General features: G+C 52.1%; 1 protein-coding gene across 1 annotated transcript; it reads left to right on the plus strand.

The window, feature by feature from the left end:
• Positions 1–3,929: 3,929 nt before the first annotated feature.
• LOC128730158 (trithorax group protein osa-like) lies at positions 3,930–6,502 on the plus strand. The gene is made up of 3 exons (XM_053823191.1): positions 3,930–3,975; positions 4,066–4,676; positions 4,761–6,502. Exons 1-3 carry the CDS (start codon positions 3,930–3,932, stop codon positions 6,447–6,449), a joined length of 2,346 nt encoding a protein of 781 aa, XP_053679166.1. The 3' UTR covers positions 6,450–6,502.
• Positions 6,503–16,737: the final 10,235 nt, after the last annotated feature.

Below are 16,737 nucleotides of genomic sequence, written 5' to 3' on the forward strand. Positions count from 1 at the left end.
TGTCAAAATACACACCCCCTGTGGGTACTGCGGGCTTCGTTCGCACCTTTGGAAGCCACCAACAGCGCGAAAACGTCCGGCCCTTCCTGTTTTGCGACACGTTGCAACCCTACGGAGGAACGTGCATCCGACGGTTGGTTGACAAAAGTGCAAAAGAAGACCGAAGGAACCTTAAATTACACACCAATAATCTTTACCTGGCACCTTGGCGTGGTCATTGGTTCCGTGTTTGCTGTCTTTAGCGACGGCTTATGGGTCGGTATTGCTCACGCTGCAGGTTCGGTAGTGATGAAGGCATCCTACCCGTAATCCCACGGGCTCGTAATACCACCGAAAGATACGACATCGGCATCACTTTTACTGCTCATTTCCGGGATTCTCGGTTGTTGTTCAATACTGGTTCAATGCTACGAATGGCTCATCTTTCAACGGGGGCCCGGCTTTCGGGGCGGATATTGTCACCGGCCCCGTTTATGATAATCGACAGGCGAGTGTCATATTCGGCGTAACGATCAGCCGTGACGCTGATTATAGCGTTTGCCCGTTCGCTTTAGTGTCCAATATCCCTCGGAACCAATCGCGCGCCCTGTATCCGGTAGCATGCTTTAATCTTTTATGGATAGGTTTCAAGTGCCCTCGATACAGGAGATGAATTGCTGCCGGCAAGGGAATACAGCTCAATTTATTGCGCCATCACACGCTCCGGAAGCATCGACGTGAGAATGGATATATGTTGCGGAATTTGTTCTTCCCGTGCGGGATGAACTAAAACGATAAACGAACGCATAAGAAGGGCTGTTAAATAGACGGCACGATAGGAGCCGGTTTGAAAGAGCGATACGAGACCGCGAACATGTAACAAGTTGATAAATCACCTCCCTCATCAGTCATGCGTAAATCCAGCCGCCTCGTGAAGCTGCTGGCTGCGTAATTAGAAGGATTCACTTCAAACGCCAACCAACGCCAAGCACGGGGCTGGCACTTGTCGTGAAAGGATTAGCCCGGGTAGATGCGCGGTGTAGATGATGAGACCACCACTCGACACAACAGCCTTGTTAAACACTCCAGGCTGGGCCTGTGCGCCATCGGTCCGCTGTCAACAGTTTCTTTGGTGGCCTTGGGTAAAGCTTAAGATTGCTTTAAATCGCTCCCGGAATCGGAACCCCTCCAAAACGACCCAGCCCGAGATTCGAATAATGACTCCAATTGCTTTGTGCCACGTTTTGTCAACGCCATCGGTGCTAATCGCTCGGTGAATGAGACCAACTCGCCGGGAAACGGTTTTCAATTATCATCACCATCATCTATTCCAACAGGGGCCTTCACGTCTTGAAGTGGCTACCCAGCCCTTCTCGCAATGGATTAGGCGCCTTTTTTTACCCGGACGGGTATCGGTCGTTCACTTATTCAAGAGGGATTAAACAGACAGCTGGAGAATGGAAGCCAACCACAAGCAGCGGGTCTCTCTGGACGCCGGATTAACCAAGCGACCCCTCCGGGAGATGTATGACGACCGGGTCATGGCGTCTTTTACGGTGGTCCCGATGTTTGTTCAGGCTGTTCTGCTAGGAATACCCCAAAAGCCCTGACAGTAGCACCGCATGGGTTTTGTTTTACAGTTACTTAAGCCACCGATACGCCTCCCGTTGGTTCTCGGGACCACGGCGTTCGAGTGGGGCGATTGTCGAAAGTCAATAAAAATAAACACCCAGCCGGTCGTGAGCCAACGGGGAACACCACCGCCTGGAATGATAACCTTGAGCGTGTTAGGATGCTTAATCTGGAACGAGCTCGGGAACGGCCCAAATTCGGACAGCGAACGGATTATCAATCCGTCAACAAGGTCACCGACGGTGAGATTGTATTGGCATGGTGCGGATTTATTAAGTGAAGTCATTACGAATACTAAACGTGTGTCAAGGCTATGGGTGACTAGGTCCTTCAACCACCAAACGACGAGGAGATCGTTTGCGCCATTGAGGATGTTTTGGTGTTGCCGCTGACCTGGAAACTGGACGAAGATCCGAAGGATTTCGTGATCACCGTACCGTCAGCCAGGACGATCTTCTCCGAGCCGGTGTTCGCGTTCGATGTCGATCCCGTGCCATCCTTGCCGATGTTTTGGCTCTGAGCAGATCCAGTCGTTCGGCTGCCCTCTTTACCGGGTTCCTTAAAGGACTCACTGTTCGTCTGAGCCTGACTGGCCGAGCTACCCTTTGCCGTTTGGATGGATGAACCTGACCCACCGGATGTTTGCTCGCGAACATTTGCACCCTCACGTACCACGTTCGTGTTGGTGTTGGTGTTTGCGAGCGCTTGGTGATCCTTTCCGAAGGACGCCGATTGACCTTGGGCTTGATTTTGCGCCTGGTATTTGTCACCCAACTGGAAGGTCTGCTGTTGGGTGTTGGTCGCACTCAACTGTCCACTGCTGCCGTCGGACGCAATGTTAGCCGATTGACTGGCACCAGACGTTTGTTGCTGAACAGAACCGTCCTTACCAACGATCGTCTGTGAGCCGGTGTTGGAGACAGCCGATTGCTGGAAAACGGGCAGTGAGTGTTCCACTTGATCGTCGATAAAGATGACGGCATCAGGATAATTGGGACGACCGTGTGCTACGCAGGAAAACACAACCAACGCAACCGCAACACATTTCACCAACGGAAAACCCATCGTACGCGATTCGATCGTGCGCGAGTTGCAGCGTAAACTGATCGTGAGGACGCGCCCAGTCGGGCGTGGTGAGTTGCTGGAAACCTGATTCCGCTGACCCGTGGTGATAAGCGATGTACTTCGAGAGAGTACTTCGCGATGTACAGACGGTGTAATGGAGCGATAGGGGTTTGCGTGAGACCTTGTGCGAATGTACGTGGAATGGGGCTCGGAATTCCCACAGTACCGGTTCATGCTGTCATTGGCCGTGGTACGAGCTCCGTTCCAGTCGATGATCGCGATACAGCGATCGTGATCTACTCTCCTCGAAGGTAAAGATCATGCTACCAATGTGTGCTGTGAATTTAGCATTTCAATTTTCCATTCCTTTTTCCAGGTCCCAATATCCTTCATCACAGTGGATCTGCTTTCTTTGACACGTTTCAAAACGGCAAGTAACGGGGTTTTTTCGCTCTGGTTGGATTTTCTTGCGAAACCAGTCCGATTAAGCTACTCGCGGAAATGAAATCGATAACAGCTGAAAAGTCCCCAAACAACCTCCAAACCAACGTTGCTCCGAACGCCGGTTAAAACCCATCCCAAACCGCACTGTTTTCGGGGGATTCCCCTGTCGAGGTGTTGGCGCTGGCACGACGGTAGCCATGATCGTTCGAGCACAACCTGTCAGTGGTACAACCGCTGCGCGATCGCCTCGTCATGTGGGGCCTTGGCGCTAGTTTCAGGTGCTGGAGGACGACCGTAGAAGGTGGCGACGAAAAGCGAAACCAGTTCTGCGAGCAAGAAACCACCGAATGACCGTTCGACGTCACCGTCATCGTCGGCGAGGCCGTGCAGAGCGGCGGTTTTGCTGCAAAATCAATGTCCGATGGGCCTTTTTGTTGTTTTCAATGTCGTCCTCAACGGTGACGGCTGCCAAGACGGCTGGTTCGCGGGTAGGGAAAAACCAGTTCTTCTGAGTCGCGGTGAAGACTTAGCTCGACGCGATGTTGTTGATATCGGACCGTGATCAGTTCTGCGTGGTACCGTCTTCCGGACAGAGCCACTTTTCGGTATTGTGGTGCGTATTTTGGCGCCGCTGGTGAAAACCAAGCAGCGCAGTGTGTTTCGGTGTGTGATAATTGACCCCTTTTTGTGCACGAATTCCATCCCCAACAGAAAAAAGGCCAATTCGCTGCGGGAAAGATGCGTACGGTAGCTGTTGCGTGCGCTGTGCTGTTAGTTTGCGCTACAAATCAAGGTACGTATGTAGTGACATGTGCCGAAAGATCCTCTGTTTGCTGCGATCGATCGACGGCGATGGTGAATCTCTCGGAAGCTGTCAAAAAGCTGGCTGAGCAAACAACGAAGATGCGCTAATTCGAGTACGTGTTGTGTGCGATTTCCTTTTAGGTGCGAATGGCCACCGAGGCGCTGGGTACGGGTATGATGAGAGCGCAGAAGATGGAGACGATCATCAGCACCATCATCATCATCATCAGCCGAGGCGATACGGACAGCCTGGAATAACGGCAGGAGCCGGTTTTGGTTTTAACCCATACTACGGCATGCCACAGTATGGGTTAAACGGTCCGGTCCAACCCGGCAGCAACCTGTTCGACGTGGTAACGAAGAACACGGCCGCGGTGTTTGACAGCGTGAACCAACAGATCGGGCAGACGTTTAACGCCGTTTCGCGTCCATTCGGGGTTGGGTTCGGATTCGTACCGGGGATGGTTGGAACGGGTGGTGCTGGAGTGTATGCCGGTGGGTTTGGTCAGTTTGGACCTCCAGGACAATCAGGACCTCCGTATGGGTTCATCCCGCCAGGACATCAGCCAGGATTCGGTCCACCAGGTCACCATATGGGAGGACCTCCTCCTAATAAGAAGCCTCCTCAAGGTGGTTGGCCTCCTCAAGGAGGTCATTCTCATCCTGGAAATCGTCCCCATCAAGGATCGTACCCGTACAGTCCTGGCTCAGTACCTCCGGTTGTGAATCCTGCGCCGATTCCACCAACACAAGGACCCAATTCACCACCTCAGGGAGGAATTAAGAACCCACCACCACCACCACCGGTCGTTTCACCGACTCCATCCGTTCCCAGCGTTCCTCCACCACCCCCAGCACCTCCGGCCGTTCCCAACAACCCTCCTCCAGTGCCTCCTCCACCCGTAGTCCCGCCAGTAGCGAATCCTCCACCACCACCACCACCACCATCGTCCGGAGGCAATGGCTGGACAATGGATAACCTTCCACCGGTGGCACCACCACCGCCTCTACCTTCGACAGGGGGCACTAAACTTCCACCCCCACCACCACCACCGGTGGCTCCACCTCCACCACCACCTGTTGCCCCACCACCACCCGTCCCAAAGGATAACAGTGGTGTCGGAAACGAGGAGGACGACGCAAATCCGGTGTACGACATCGACATCCGTGGAGAGTTTGAGGACAACAAGACGACACGAAGGAAACGTCAGTTCTTCCCGAATTTGTTCAATCAAATTGGAGGACTCGTCAACACGGCCGTCAATTCTGCTGGTATGTTCGCACAAGGCGCGTTTAACCCCGGACAACAGCAGGGTGCCCCGGGTGGATTCCCAGGATTTTTCGGTCAGGGAAGACCCCAATGGCCTCAGCAAGGAGGTGCTCAGCAGCCTCAGCCAACTCCGAATAATCCTGTAGCTGTACCACCACCTGCACCTACACCTTCAACGCCACAAGGAAGCCGGACGCCTGAGTTGAACCTTCAAACTGTCGGGGAAGATGGCATGGTTTGGACGTACGAATCGCTTGGTGTGAAGCCACCAGGACGCGTGCGAAGAGACACGGACGCGATCTTCTTCCCGGACGACGAAGAAGATGATCGGTTCTCGAACTACAACAAGAAACCGGGTGTTGGGATGCCTCCAGGACTGGTTGCTCCTGTCCGAGGACCAGAACCAGCGGCCTCAGGCTCACAAGCTGGTGCCCAAAGCCAATCCCAGAACGTGGCGAACGGATTCCAGCAGAGCAGTGGCTCGCAATCACAATCGCAGACGCTCCAGAATCAACATGGGGTGTTCAACCAGAACGCAGCCGGCAGCACATCCGGAAACGTGGCTGTGGACGGTTCGTCAGGTCAGCTGAGTGCGGCCAACACACAACAGCAGAGCTTCCAGACGGCGCAGGGTTCGGGAAGTCAGAACCAGGCCAACAGCCAATCGGCCAACTTCGACAACCAGGGCAATTTGCAGCTGTCGAATTCGAACGCGAACACGATGTCCATCCGGGAGAAGGACAAGTACAAGGAGCAAGCAAACGCCGGATCATCCTCGGTGGTACAGAACCAGTTCGGGCAGTCGTCGAGCAATGCGCAAACCAACTCGGAGACGTTCTTCGAGAACGGCGTACAGGGTAACAAGAACAGCGCCTCCAGCCAGAGTCAGCAGACGAATAAGGATGGTTCTGTGTCGGGGGCAACCAGCAACACCATGACGAACACCTTCACGGGTCCAGGTGGCTTGACGGGATCGTCCTCATCCAGTCAGTCGTCTTCGTTCAACCAAGGCCGCCCAGGAGGTCCCGGATCTGGCGCGTTCAGTGGAGCGTCCAGTGGTGCTTCGAGTGGAGCGTCTAGTGGAGCATCCGCCAGCAGTTCCTCGGCAAGCTCGTCCGCCACAGGACCTCTGTCGTTCAGCATTAGCGGCTCCTTTGCTGGGTTGCCAGTGGGCGCTGGGCCACTCGGAAACTTTCTGCCAAACCTACTGAACCTGCCCAAGCTCAGAGGACAGCCGGCTAATGGCGCGTTTTAGGAAGGCGCGTGAGCGTGAGTTGCACTAGCATTAAGACCACCTCGAACTCGAAGTTCGCAACGCAAGCATGATGGCAAAACATAGACTAACCCCGGTTTAGGGGACCCCTATAACTACCGTGACAGCGAGCTCGTTATCGCGGGCACGCATGAGTGTGTGTTTTACTTGTGAATGTTTAATTAGTTTCCGAAATTTCCAAGCCCCACTCACGGGGCGCTTCTTTAATCCACTTTCAACAGCAGGGGTCCTTGGGTTCAAGCGTGCGTTGTGTGTTTGATAATTCGCCCCCTCGTATGTGGCGAATGACGTTTCGGAACTGCCACCGACAGCCAAATGGAGTCCTTGAGGCGCACGCAACGATTGTGATTGATTTGTTTTTCCTTTCCCGGTGAAGGTCCTGCAGGTAGGTTTTTTTTCTCCCCTGCTGAGACCTTGAGCATTTGGGGAGGCCCAATTACCGAGTCACAATTAGTCATCCCGTGTTTGCGGGAGCTCCCGACAGCTAATCGCCCTAACCAGAAACGTCCAAATATTGCACGTGTTTCCGACGTGGGTGGAGAAAATGGAACCCCAAGGGGTTTTTTTTTCAGCCAGGTCGTCGTTCCATTTTCGTCATTTTGGTATCCCGCTTTTTTTTATTTTGGCGTGTGATGGCGACGAAGGTGGCTCGAAAAAATCGATACTTCCCCTAGGATGGCGTACCGTGGCACCAGCGTCGTATGTAAATTTATTGCTGTCAACAACCGGTGTGTCGACGTGGCAAGTGCTTGAAATTCAATAAAAAAATCATTCCACTCAAAACTCTTCGCCTTCTACGCGGTTGGGTATTTGCATCTCGATGATGCTGCCGCCAACTCGCTGTTTGTCTTAAAGGCTTCTCCCCCACGGGGTTTCCGGTGGGAATTGTCCTGTCCCCGGGGGTGTTTGGTGCACGAAGACACCCGTCATCGTATGTCAATGAGATTTTGGATCGTTATTAAAGGTGCCTGCAAGCAACTCGAGCCACCAGGCAAGCCAATATCGCGGGTACTCTCGCTTTGTCCCCAATCTGGCGGTTCTCTGGTGGCAACCAGGCACGAGAGTAAATATTTTCCCAATAAACCATCCGTGGGGGAAGTGATTTTTTCTTCTATCCCTCACCGGGTTTGCGCGTGAAGATGGCTGAAATAGGATCGTCCGTGTCGTTGGCTTCCTCCACATGTGTGCTCGTTGGTGCGTATCTCAGGTGCGTTATTCTTAGCGCTTTGGAGCCACGTGGGCTCGTCGGTTGGTGTTTTGTTCGGAGGTAAAACAAAAAAAATAGAGACATCCCAAAAAGACGTGTAAGGTGGAGCAGTAACGGCGAGCAATCGCTAGGGGCTCAAGTGGTGATTTCCTAATATTGAATCAATTCCTGCTGTCAATAATGACGCGCTGAATTGCGTAGCCCCCGTACGCGTGGGCCTTTTTGAGAAGTTGGCAGAGAGCGGAACACTTACGCTCGGGTTGCTTATCAGCGACACCAGCATACGCATACCACGCTCCAGAGCGTTGCGTTATTTGAAACAAGCACTTTTCTTCTGTTTTGCACTGGAAATTCCCCTTCGCAGTCGTTTAGCTTCGTCGTCTGCATCGTCCTGCAAATGGGTGCTTCATTTATTGAAAAATAATAAACGAACAAGCGAGCGGGATCGAGATCTAATCAAATATCGTTCACCTGGAATTTCACAATTATTCACCACCGTACCCAGTTCCGGTTCCTTCTTGCCTCTGGGAAGGAGCAAAGAGTGAACCCACAGCACGCCCTTTTGTTTTCCCGTTCCGATCCAATTTTGCGTTCCAAACGAGATCATCCTGCCGACCGGTGGTATTATGATAATCAAATTGAAAGTCGATGTAAAATTTCCCTACCAAGCCCTTGGGGTTCGGTTCCTGCTTCCTGCAACCCTCGCATGTGTGTTTGAGCGAGAGAGAGAGAGAGCCATCCTTGTCTGAAGAAGGATGATTGGAGCATATGCGTCTCGGGAGGGTTCACCCCGCAGTCAATCGATCATCGTTCGTTGAAAATGTGATTTATTGATTTTGAATTCCTTCGGGCGGGCGAGATGGCATGTTCTTTGTGTAGTGTTGATGAGAGTGCATTTGCATTCCCCGAACCGGCGTCGAGAGGCCTGCATCATCACCGTTCTCACCTGAGAAGAGGGTGCTGCGTCTTGGGGGCCGCTCAGAAGATAAATGCATCCAATAAGACATCGTCGACCGGGGAACGTACCGAAGGCGTAAAGCCATCCAGTGGAACCCGGTGGCTGTCCGTTCGAGTGCACACGCTCAATCACACTCGAGAACCGAACGCCCGGGTTCGCCAGAAGGTGCTGAAGCGTTTGCTGACTGCATCGGAGCCGTAGCTGCTGGTCTCGCATGGGTTTCGAGGCGTCGGCGTGAAGACGTACGCCGTTTACGGATCGCAATCGACAGATGATCGAGAGATATTGGGCGTTATTCCTTCTTCGGGTGCTGGAGATGGTGGGAGCTGACGGATATTGGGGACGCAAGCCGACCAGTGTTTGTTTTACCGGTAGAATGCTCCATCGTTCTACCGATTCGAAGCTCATATGCATTTTCTACACCAAAAACCCCTCCGGCACTCGAGCTCACATGCCTCACACTGACACACGCACACAGACGAGATGTGTAAACTTGCGCTCATCACAGCCGGCAATCGATAGCTTTTGAAGAGATCATCATCACCGCCATCAGCAGCCATCATCGGTTGGGGTTCGATTGGTTTTCGACAGCTTCCCCTAACTCACAAGCGAACAGAACTGAGGAAATGAAAAAAATATCCCTTCGCTGGAGGGATATTGGAAGGGAGTACAAAAAAAAAGTGCACTAAATATTTATCAAACGAACCATAAACGCAACGACCGAAATCCATCCGGTCGGGGAATCGAAAATGCTTGTAAAGGCTAAGTGCAATTGAGAAATCAATCCACCGCAGGCCTGCCCGCGATCGGAGGCTCGAAATGCAGCCGTCAAATCGAGCGCGCCGGAAATGCAAACCCCCATCCCGATTCGGTCGGCCGATCCTGGCGCCAGTAGGTGTGATGGTTTCCTTTTTATCTCCCCCGCACGGACAGACAATGCCTAATGCAGTGGGGTCCAAAATATTAATGGAGTCTTTTTTTTTTGGTTTGTTTCTGTACTGCCCGTGTCGGGCACCGAGCTGTGAAGCCGAGCGCTCGATTTAGAGTGGGCGCAATAAAACAATAAAATCTATACCGAAACCATCCCGGAAGCGGCCCCGATGCACATGGTGCACTTTCGGATGGCTCGAGCCTCAAACTACTATGATTGATTTCACAAACCGTTCAAAGCCTCGATCGGAAACATGTTGAGGTGAAGTTTATTTTAACATTCAACCGATTCAGTTGAAAGGGTTTAGGTGAATAAAACGGGAAAGTTATTGGCAGGATACGTACAGGACATCGACTCAAAAAAAAATTGTCCAGTAAATAATGTCACATGCTGCCAGTAAAATGTTGTAACAGACCGTTCGAAGTACAGCATTATTTACTGTACTGCAATAATTTATCTCACCTACGACAAACTGTGAATCACCCCTTTCTGCAAGCATTCTACAACAACAAAAAAACATCCGCCATTGAACCATTCCTTCTAACGGCTGGTCGTGTTTTTTTTTGCTTCTTTTCGCTTAAATATTTACGATCGGTTCAAGAACTGGAAACCCGGCCAAATGCTCACTGAATGGATGACTTGGCGTGAACCGACGAGGACGCTCACCCCGGGAAGGTATTTTATTAATGTTGGTTAAGTAGCCGCATTAACCGATCGATTTCTTTTCGTCCCGTAAACTTCGAGAGCCCGTTTATTACATCGCCTCTCTCGTCCATATGCCGCACTGTGTTGGCCCATTGAAAGCTAGCTTTATTGCTTAGCCTAGACAGCGGAGGCCAAACAAAAAAAACAGAAAAGAAACGGAACAGATAAATTGAGAACAGCTGAGTGCTTCAGATAAAGCCAGGGTAGGGTCCCGGGAAATAAAACTTTTTTTTCATCCTCCCCGTCCCAGTTCACCGTATCGGTTGGGCCGTCGCGCGTAATTTATAAGTACCCGAAAAGGTTGGCTCTCGGCCGATGGTAACCGCATGGACGAGTGCAAAAAAGGACCCCCGCGACCGGGATCTATCGAGCTAGTGCTGGCGGCAGCAATTATTGAATTTCGGGTGTCCCTTGGCGGTCCCTGCCGTCCCTTGTGGTGGAAGCAATCTTTCGGTGCATGGTGCATAAATGTTTATCAATTACGAACCGCAATAAAGAAAGCGGAACGGTGCGCATCCTGCCCGTCGTTGTAGGGCGGTAATGGCGAACGGATGTTGCACTCCGTGAGCGACTGGCTAATGCCATTTTCGTGTGTGGCATCACCGTTGGGTGAGGTGAATTTATTTGGGCATGGTTCCACGGACACCAGGTTCTTCCGGCACTGCTGACAGATGTGCCAATGGACCGTTTTTATGCACTCCCGGGGGTGACTTACACGCCGGTGACACCCGAAACAGATCGGGCGGAATCTTCCACACCAAGGGCACACGAAGGCACATGGCCTTCAGTCTCTCTCTCTCTCTCTCTCGCAGTGTCCCTGCTGAGCTAGGAACGCGGACACGCAAGACAATCCATCAATTATGTCATTCCGGAGAGTAGAAATTTTGCGGTCAATTTCAATTGACATCCGGCGAGGGGAGAACGTGACGCCTGTGAGCGGTGGAACGGGTGAACCGAGTTTTACCGCAGCGTTGTCCGGAGTTTCGGATACGGTTTGCGGTTCTGGCGTCCCGGCTTGGGAGCGCGAGGGATACCAGCATTCGTTGACGTTGAAATAGGAAATAGGTACCACACAGCGACCAGCGATGACCCCTGTCCAAGAGACGAGGTCCCAGAGACCAACACGACGGAGGAAGAAAAAAAATACCGCATGGTCCCACAAACCCATAAAGGGCCACCCGTCCAAGCCAAATGTCACCCTCGACAAGGAACCGGAACGGTCAACCCGGCCCGACGACGATGGTAAATTAATTCTCCTCGGAGGTGGCAGTTTATTGGATGGAAAATATTTATTACAGAAATAATTCCCATTGTGTTGCCTTGCGGTGACAAAACGACCGGCCCCGGAACGCCAGAGTGCCAGAGCGGGAAGCTGTCATTTAACGCACTAATCGATCGTATCTCGGTCAGCCGGATGCGGACTGGACCACCGGGTGGACGGCTGAATGCGGGCGAACAGATCCTGCGATAAGGGCCAAGCACGCGCTGGTGGCGATCCCGCATCATAATGCACTTTGAAACGAGAATCGTGTCCACCGGGAAGGATGCACTTTCTCTAGCTTCGGGGAAAAACTTTCTCGAAAAGGATCCTTTTTCAGGTTTGGAAGAAACCTAGAAAAGAGAAAGTCCGCCGGACTATTTGTTTGCAAAGTGAAATCACAAAAAACCAAGCTGACGCCTTAAGACGCAGAGTTCGATACCTGTATAACGCGTGGCTTGGTTCTAATGAGCCTCAAATGCGCACGATCGACGCTGTGATCCTGACAGAGAGATTCTTTTTCGCAGCCAGCCGAAGGTGCTCTTTTCTTTTTTGTTTCCGATAAAAAGCGCACCCCCGTGGTGGGTTGGCTGAGTCGTGTGTCTTATCGCCAGCGCAGCGTCCGATTGTCCGTTTGTCTGCACGCGCAGCGTGGTTTCGAAGAGAAAAGAAACTTCCACGCCCTTAGCGGGTGGTGATTCAGGCTTAGGTCCCGAAAGATTATGTTGTCCCGTGGCAGGAAACAGAGCAAAAACGAGCATCGACATCCGGGCGGACAATGGATGGATTCCCTGTGGCGTTTGGTACGACGCGACCAAAAGAAAGCAAGATTGAAGCCGAACGGAGAGTACGCGATCACAATGCGCCCGATGGTCATGCTTGACAGTTAACACCTCCATAAATACCGACCACTTAGCTGGCGAATCTGTCCTACGGAAGAGACGGAGGAGTCCGGGTTTCGTCCATCGGACGGGTTTATTGTTCGACATTCCTACCGTTCGGGATCGCCGTGACCGCGCCGAGGTGACTTTCCTCCATCAATCTTAATAAACGCGAACTCCCTCGCCGCGAGTGAGTCATGTTCGATCGGTCCTCTATCGTGCGGCCGAGAATTATGCTGGCGGAATCGGGAATCAGATTTCAGGTGGAACCGCGCTAATAAAACGCATTTATCCACCGGTACCGGTGCGGGCTCGACGCTGCAGTAAAGCAATAAAAATTGTTTTAGCGTGTCGCCATAAACCTATTGAGCTTGAAATTATTTCGGCCTCCGATACCGTGGGTCTGTACAGTGGAGCGTCACGTCCAGCTAAACCCTCAGAATCAGTCCCGGAAGGGAACCGGCGATGTCAACGCTGCCAGAGGAATTTGTCAGACCAGTGTCAACCCTCGGTGGTTTCCACATTTTTTTGTGGGTGAATGTTTGTCGCTGATCACGCGCTTTTCCCGCTTTTCTTATCTGCCAGTTGTCACACCGTGTACCGAGTGTCGTTCTCCCCTTCTGACGCGAGACGAAACAAACCACCGGGAGCGTAAAAGGAAGACGACAAAACACATCTAAAATTGAAAGTGACACGAGTCATGATGAACAACCGATTCCGACCACATGTTCCACACCGATAGCGCTCAATCCGCGGTCGGAAAGCCGGAGAAGGACATCGTCCCGATAACCATCACGATGAGGACGCCCTTTTCGAGAGGGTGGGCCGTATGTTGTGCCTTGACAACAAACACACAAACACCACGGAATATCTCGAGACCTGAGGTGCATCTGCATAATGGATTACGCGGTGAACTTCCCGAATGGGTTCCCGAGCAGGTTCGTCCCTTAGAGGTGGCGCGCGACAGATAAGAAATTTATGATGACACGCTTTGTGGCCGTTTTCCGATGGTTCTTTGTCACCTGCTAGCAAACGGGCGCCTTTCTAGCCTCGGAACGTGATGTGGGCCGTTTTTGTTTGTTTATCCGCCCTATCCGGACATCGTCTAATCTATCCGCACGTTTAGCGTCATTAAATGCTGACTACAACGATGATGAAGAAGAAGAAGATATTAAAAACCCCCCCGAAGTCGAGTGGAAAACCAACGAATTGAAACAAACTATCGCTCGGTGCGACGCTCGACACGAATCAGTTAACAAAATTAATTGATTTCCAACTGCGCGGTAGAGTTCGCGCTCGTTTGCAGCCCGGCATGACGAACGGCAACGCACAATGATCGAGCCATGGGTCGAGGCAGCTGACGAAGCCCGGTAGCGAAACGTCATCAATTTGAATTTACTTGCAGCCAAAGCTCACACTCACTGCGTTCTTTTGAAGTCCCGACCCGGGTCTTTGGGCGGGCATTGTTTGGCGTCACGTACGGAACCGATTCGGAAAGGAAGGCTTACATCCTGCCCGTTTTTATTGTGTGTGTGTGTGTGCCGTTGCCACAAAAACGTTACTGTGCGCCATTGTGCGAACATGTGCTCCGTGCGAGGATGTGGCACACCTGCCGGTTAGCAAGCCAACAGGAGCTTTTGTGGAGCCATCGCTGTGTACTCGTTACGAACGACGACGAACAAGAGCCGGAATCGGATCACATGAAGTTAATTTACGTTCGGAACATTCAATTTGTAACTTTTAGCTTCGCACCAAAGCCGGACGAAAGCCGGACAGATAGTGGCGGAACAGAGAAACAATGGATTCGCCCAGAAAACGACCAAAGTTTGACAGTTAGGAGCCATGCGATGGCTTATGAGTGCTGTAAAAAGGCTAAAAATCTGTAGATGCCTCTCCGGAAAGGTCGCTGGAAAAGGTGGACACAGCTGAGCATCCGTTGAAAGTCTCGTGAAAAGTTGTCACTCAATCGTGCAGTGTAGTGTAGTGTGACTTGATTCTTGCCCTGCTCGGACGAGGAAACCGGCCAGTTAGTCACTCGTAAAGCACTTCCTAACAGCTTCCCATAATCGAAGCCTGCCCAACAATCCGTGCCGGTTCCCCCGGTAATCGAACCGTAACCGTTACGCATCGGCGGTTTCGGAAGTCTTCGAGCAACCGAGCCAACCCCGGGAAAGGAAACGCGCGTACGCGGTGGGATAAAAACCCCCGAAACGGCCGATGCCGCCCTCGCATTGTAAAAGGGTAAAACTTTGTCCGGTTTCGTACGCCCTTCGTGAGCTGGGAAGAGGAGCAGCAACACACGAACAAAAAAAATAGAAGAAGAGCTCATCCCATTACGCTGGAATGTGCCATCTGGGTCTTTGCCGGCGATTGTTCGATCGGCCAGTGCCGGTTCGTGTATGTGTGCCCCCGTGGCCGATCGATCGGCGAAGGTCCAAGACATGCTTCGACTTTTCCGAACAACCGTAAACAGCTTAATAAGCGGCAGCTTAACCACTTAATTACGGAGATTCCGATTGATCTCGGCCGAGATTGGCCCTCGACGACGGTGGTCGGTGTCTGGACTCCCGAAGTCCGATGCCAGAAGAAATTCCGTTCAATCATCCGACCTAATCGAATTCGGCCAAACACTCATTTCCGGTACGAGGCCGGCGCTACTTCCGGATGCCGCTCAGAACAGAAGCAACAGCAGCCTGGTATGGGGTCTTCCGGGTGGATTAATTACGCCTCCCCTATGCGCGGGCGTGCTGATGGGACAAGTTTCCTGTAAATCACCTCTAACTGTCCGGCGAAATGCTGCTCGGGAAACGGCTCGACAAAGGACGACGTGGGGTTGTAGCCGTAAAGAGCCACACAAATTGTCTATTCCACCTCGGTCGAAAGAATGCTGAGTGAGCCAAAAGAACAGATGTTAATGTGCATGCCTACGCGCGAGCCTTTGCGTTACGCATCGTTTCCGTCGGGACGACGACGCGCTTTAAGTTTTCCGGGCCGTCCGGAAAGGAACGGATCGTTTCCTAAACGCACCGTGACTAGGCCCGGTTGGTAGCGAGCTCCAGATGTCGCCGGGCGATGATCCGCGGAACAGGTACTCGGGCTGGCACGGACACGGATCTCGAGGACACTAATGTATGAGCGGATCGCATCGTTGTTCGCCCGGCATGGTAGCTCAATTTCCCGCTCTGGCTCGTGCACGTTCACACCGACCGGACGGAAAGATGGGAAACATGGCGCAAGTATTAATAACACCGTGTAATTACGCTTAAACAGGCCTGTAAATTTGTCCCGACCCAATCGAGCCGCACGAGGACACGTCCACGTTTGCCACGTTCGTGAAAGAAAGCCGCTCAAATCGAAGGAAGCACCCGCTGCGGCTCGAGAGTATCCCGGGAGAATTATCCTTGAAATTATAACCTCAAAAAAGGTAATAAAATCCCAAGAAGCACTCACCTCGGGTGCGGCGTACCTTCAATATGGCATGCTTCCTTTTTTTCCCGCTGTCCTTTTCCCCGTTGTTTAATTTTCCCCGGCCCGGAGGCTTCCGGTTGCCGGGACAGGATTTACCTTTTACCCGGGCGTCCCCCGGTGGCAGGAGCTGAAAGCCGGCTCGAAGTGTGAAGCTCCCTCAAGGACTAGAGGCAATATTTTTGACCATAACTTCACACGAACCCTGCGTGCACAGAGCCCGACCTGGGCCCGTTTAATGCGAGGTGTTTTATTGTATTAATATTTCAGTAGTCAAATGAAGATCCCTTTTCGGGTTACCGCGTCTCGGTGCGCCTCCGAAGGACCGCTTAAAGAAACCCGGCAAGGAGGGCGCGAGCGAGAGATTAAGCGGTTCCGAAAGGGAAAAAGGGTAATGTGTGTAATTATACCGGGCCACGGCCGAGCAAACACAGTACCGTGCCGTCGAATTGGGAGCTCGCTCGGAGAAAAAGGACATCATCTTTAACGCTTCGGTTCGTTGTCGGCGGCCGTGTCGGGGAAAGCGGGCATTCTCGAACGATTTAATTAGTTTGATAGTGATGAATGTCCCTCGGGGAAATTAAGTTCCCATGGCGGAAGTCATTCTCGGCTCGGCGTTCGGTGTAGAACTTTAGAGAGTTAATATGGTATAGTTTATCCTGCTGCTGCGGCGACGCAGGACGAATGCCAGTTATGCGAGGGAGGACGACTTTAATTAGATTTTATTGTGCCCATAATGACCCCTTTTCGGAGGCAACCGAGTGAGCCTGCTGAGAGGGTTCAGGTTTTGGTTTCTTATTAAATTTATCGCCAGATTTAGATGCGTGTTTCGCCGCTGTTGCGTGTGTTGCGTTTTTAAACTACC

This window comes from Anopheles nili, chromosome 2 (genome assembly GCF_943737925.1).
Source record: "Anopheles nili chromosome 2, idAnoNiliSN_F5_01, whole genome shotgun sequence".
NCBI lineage: Eukaryota > Metazoa > Arthropoda > Insecta > Diptera > Culicidae > Anopheles > Anopheles nili.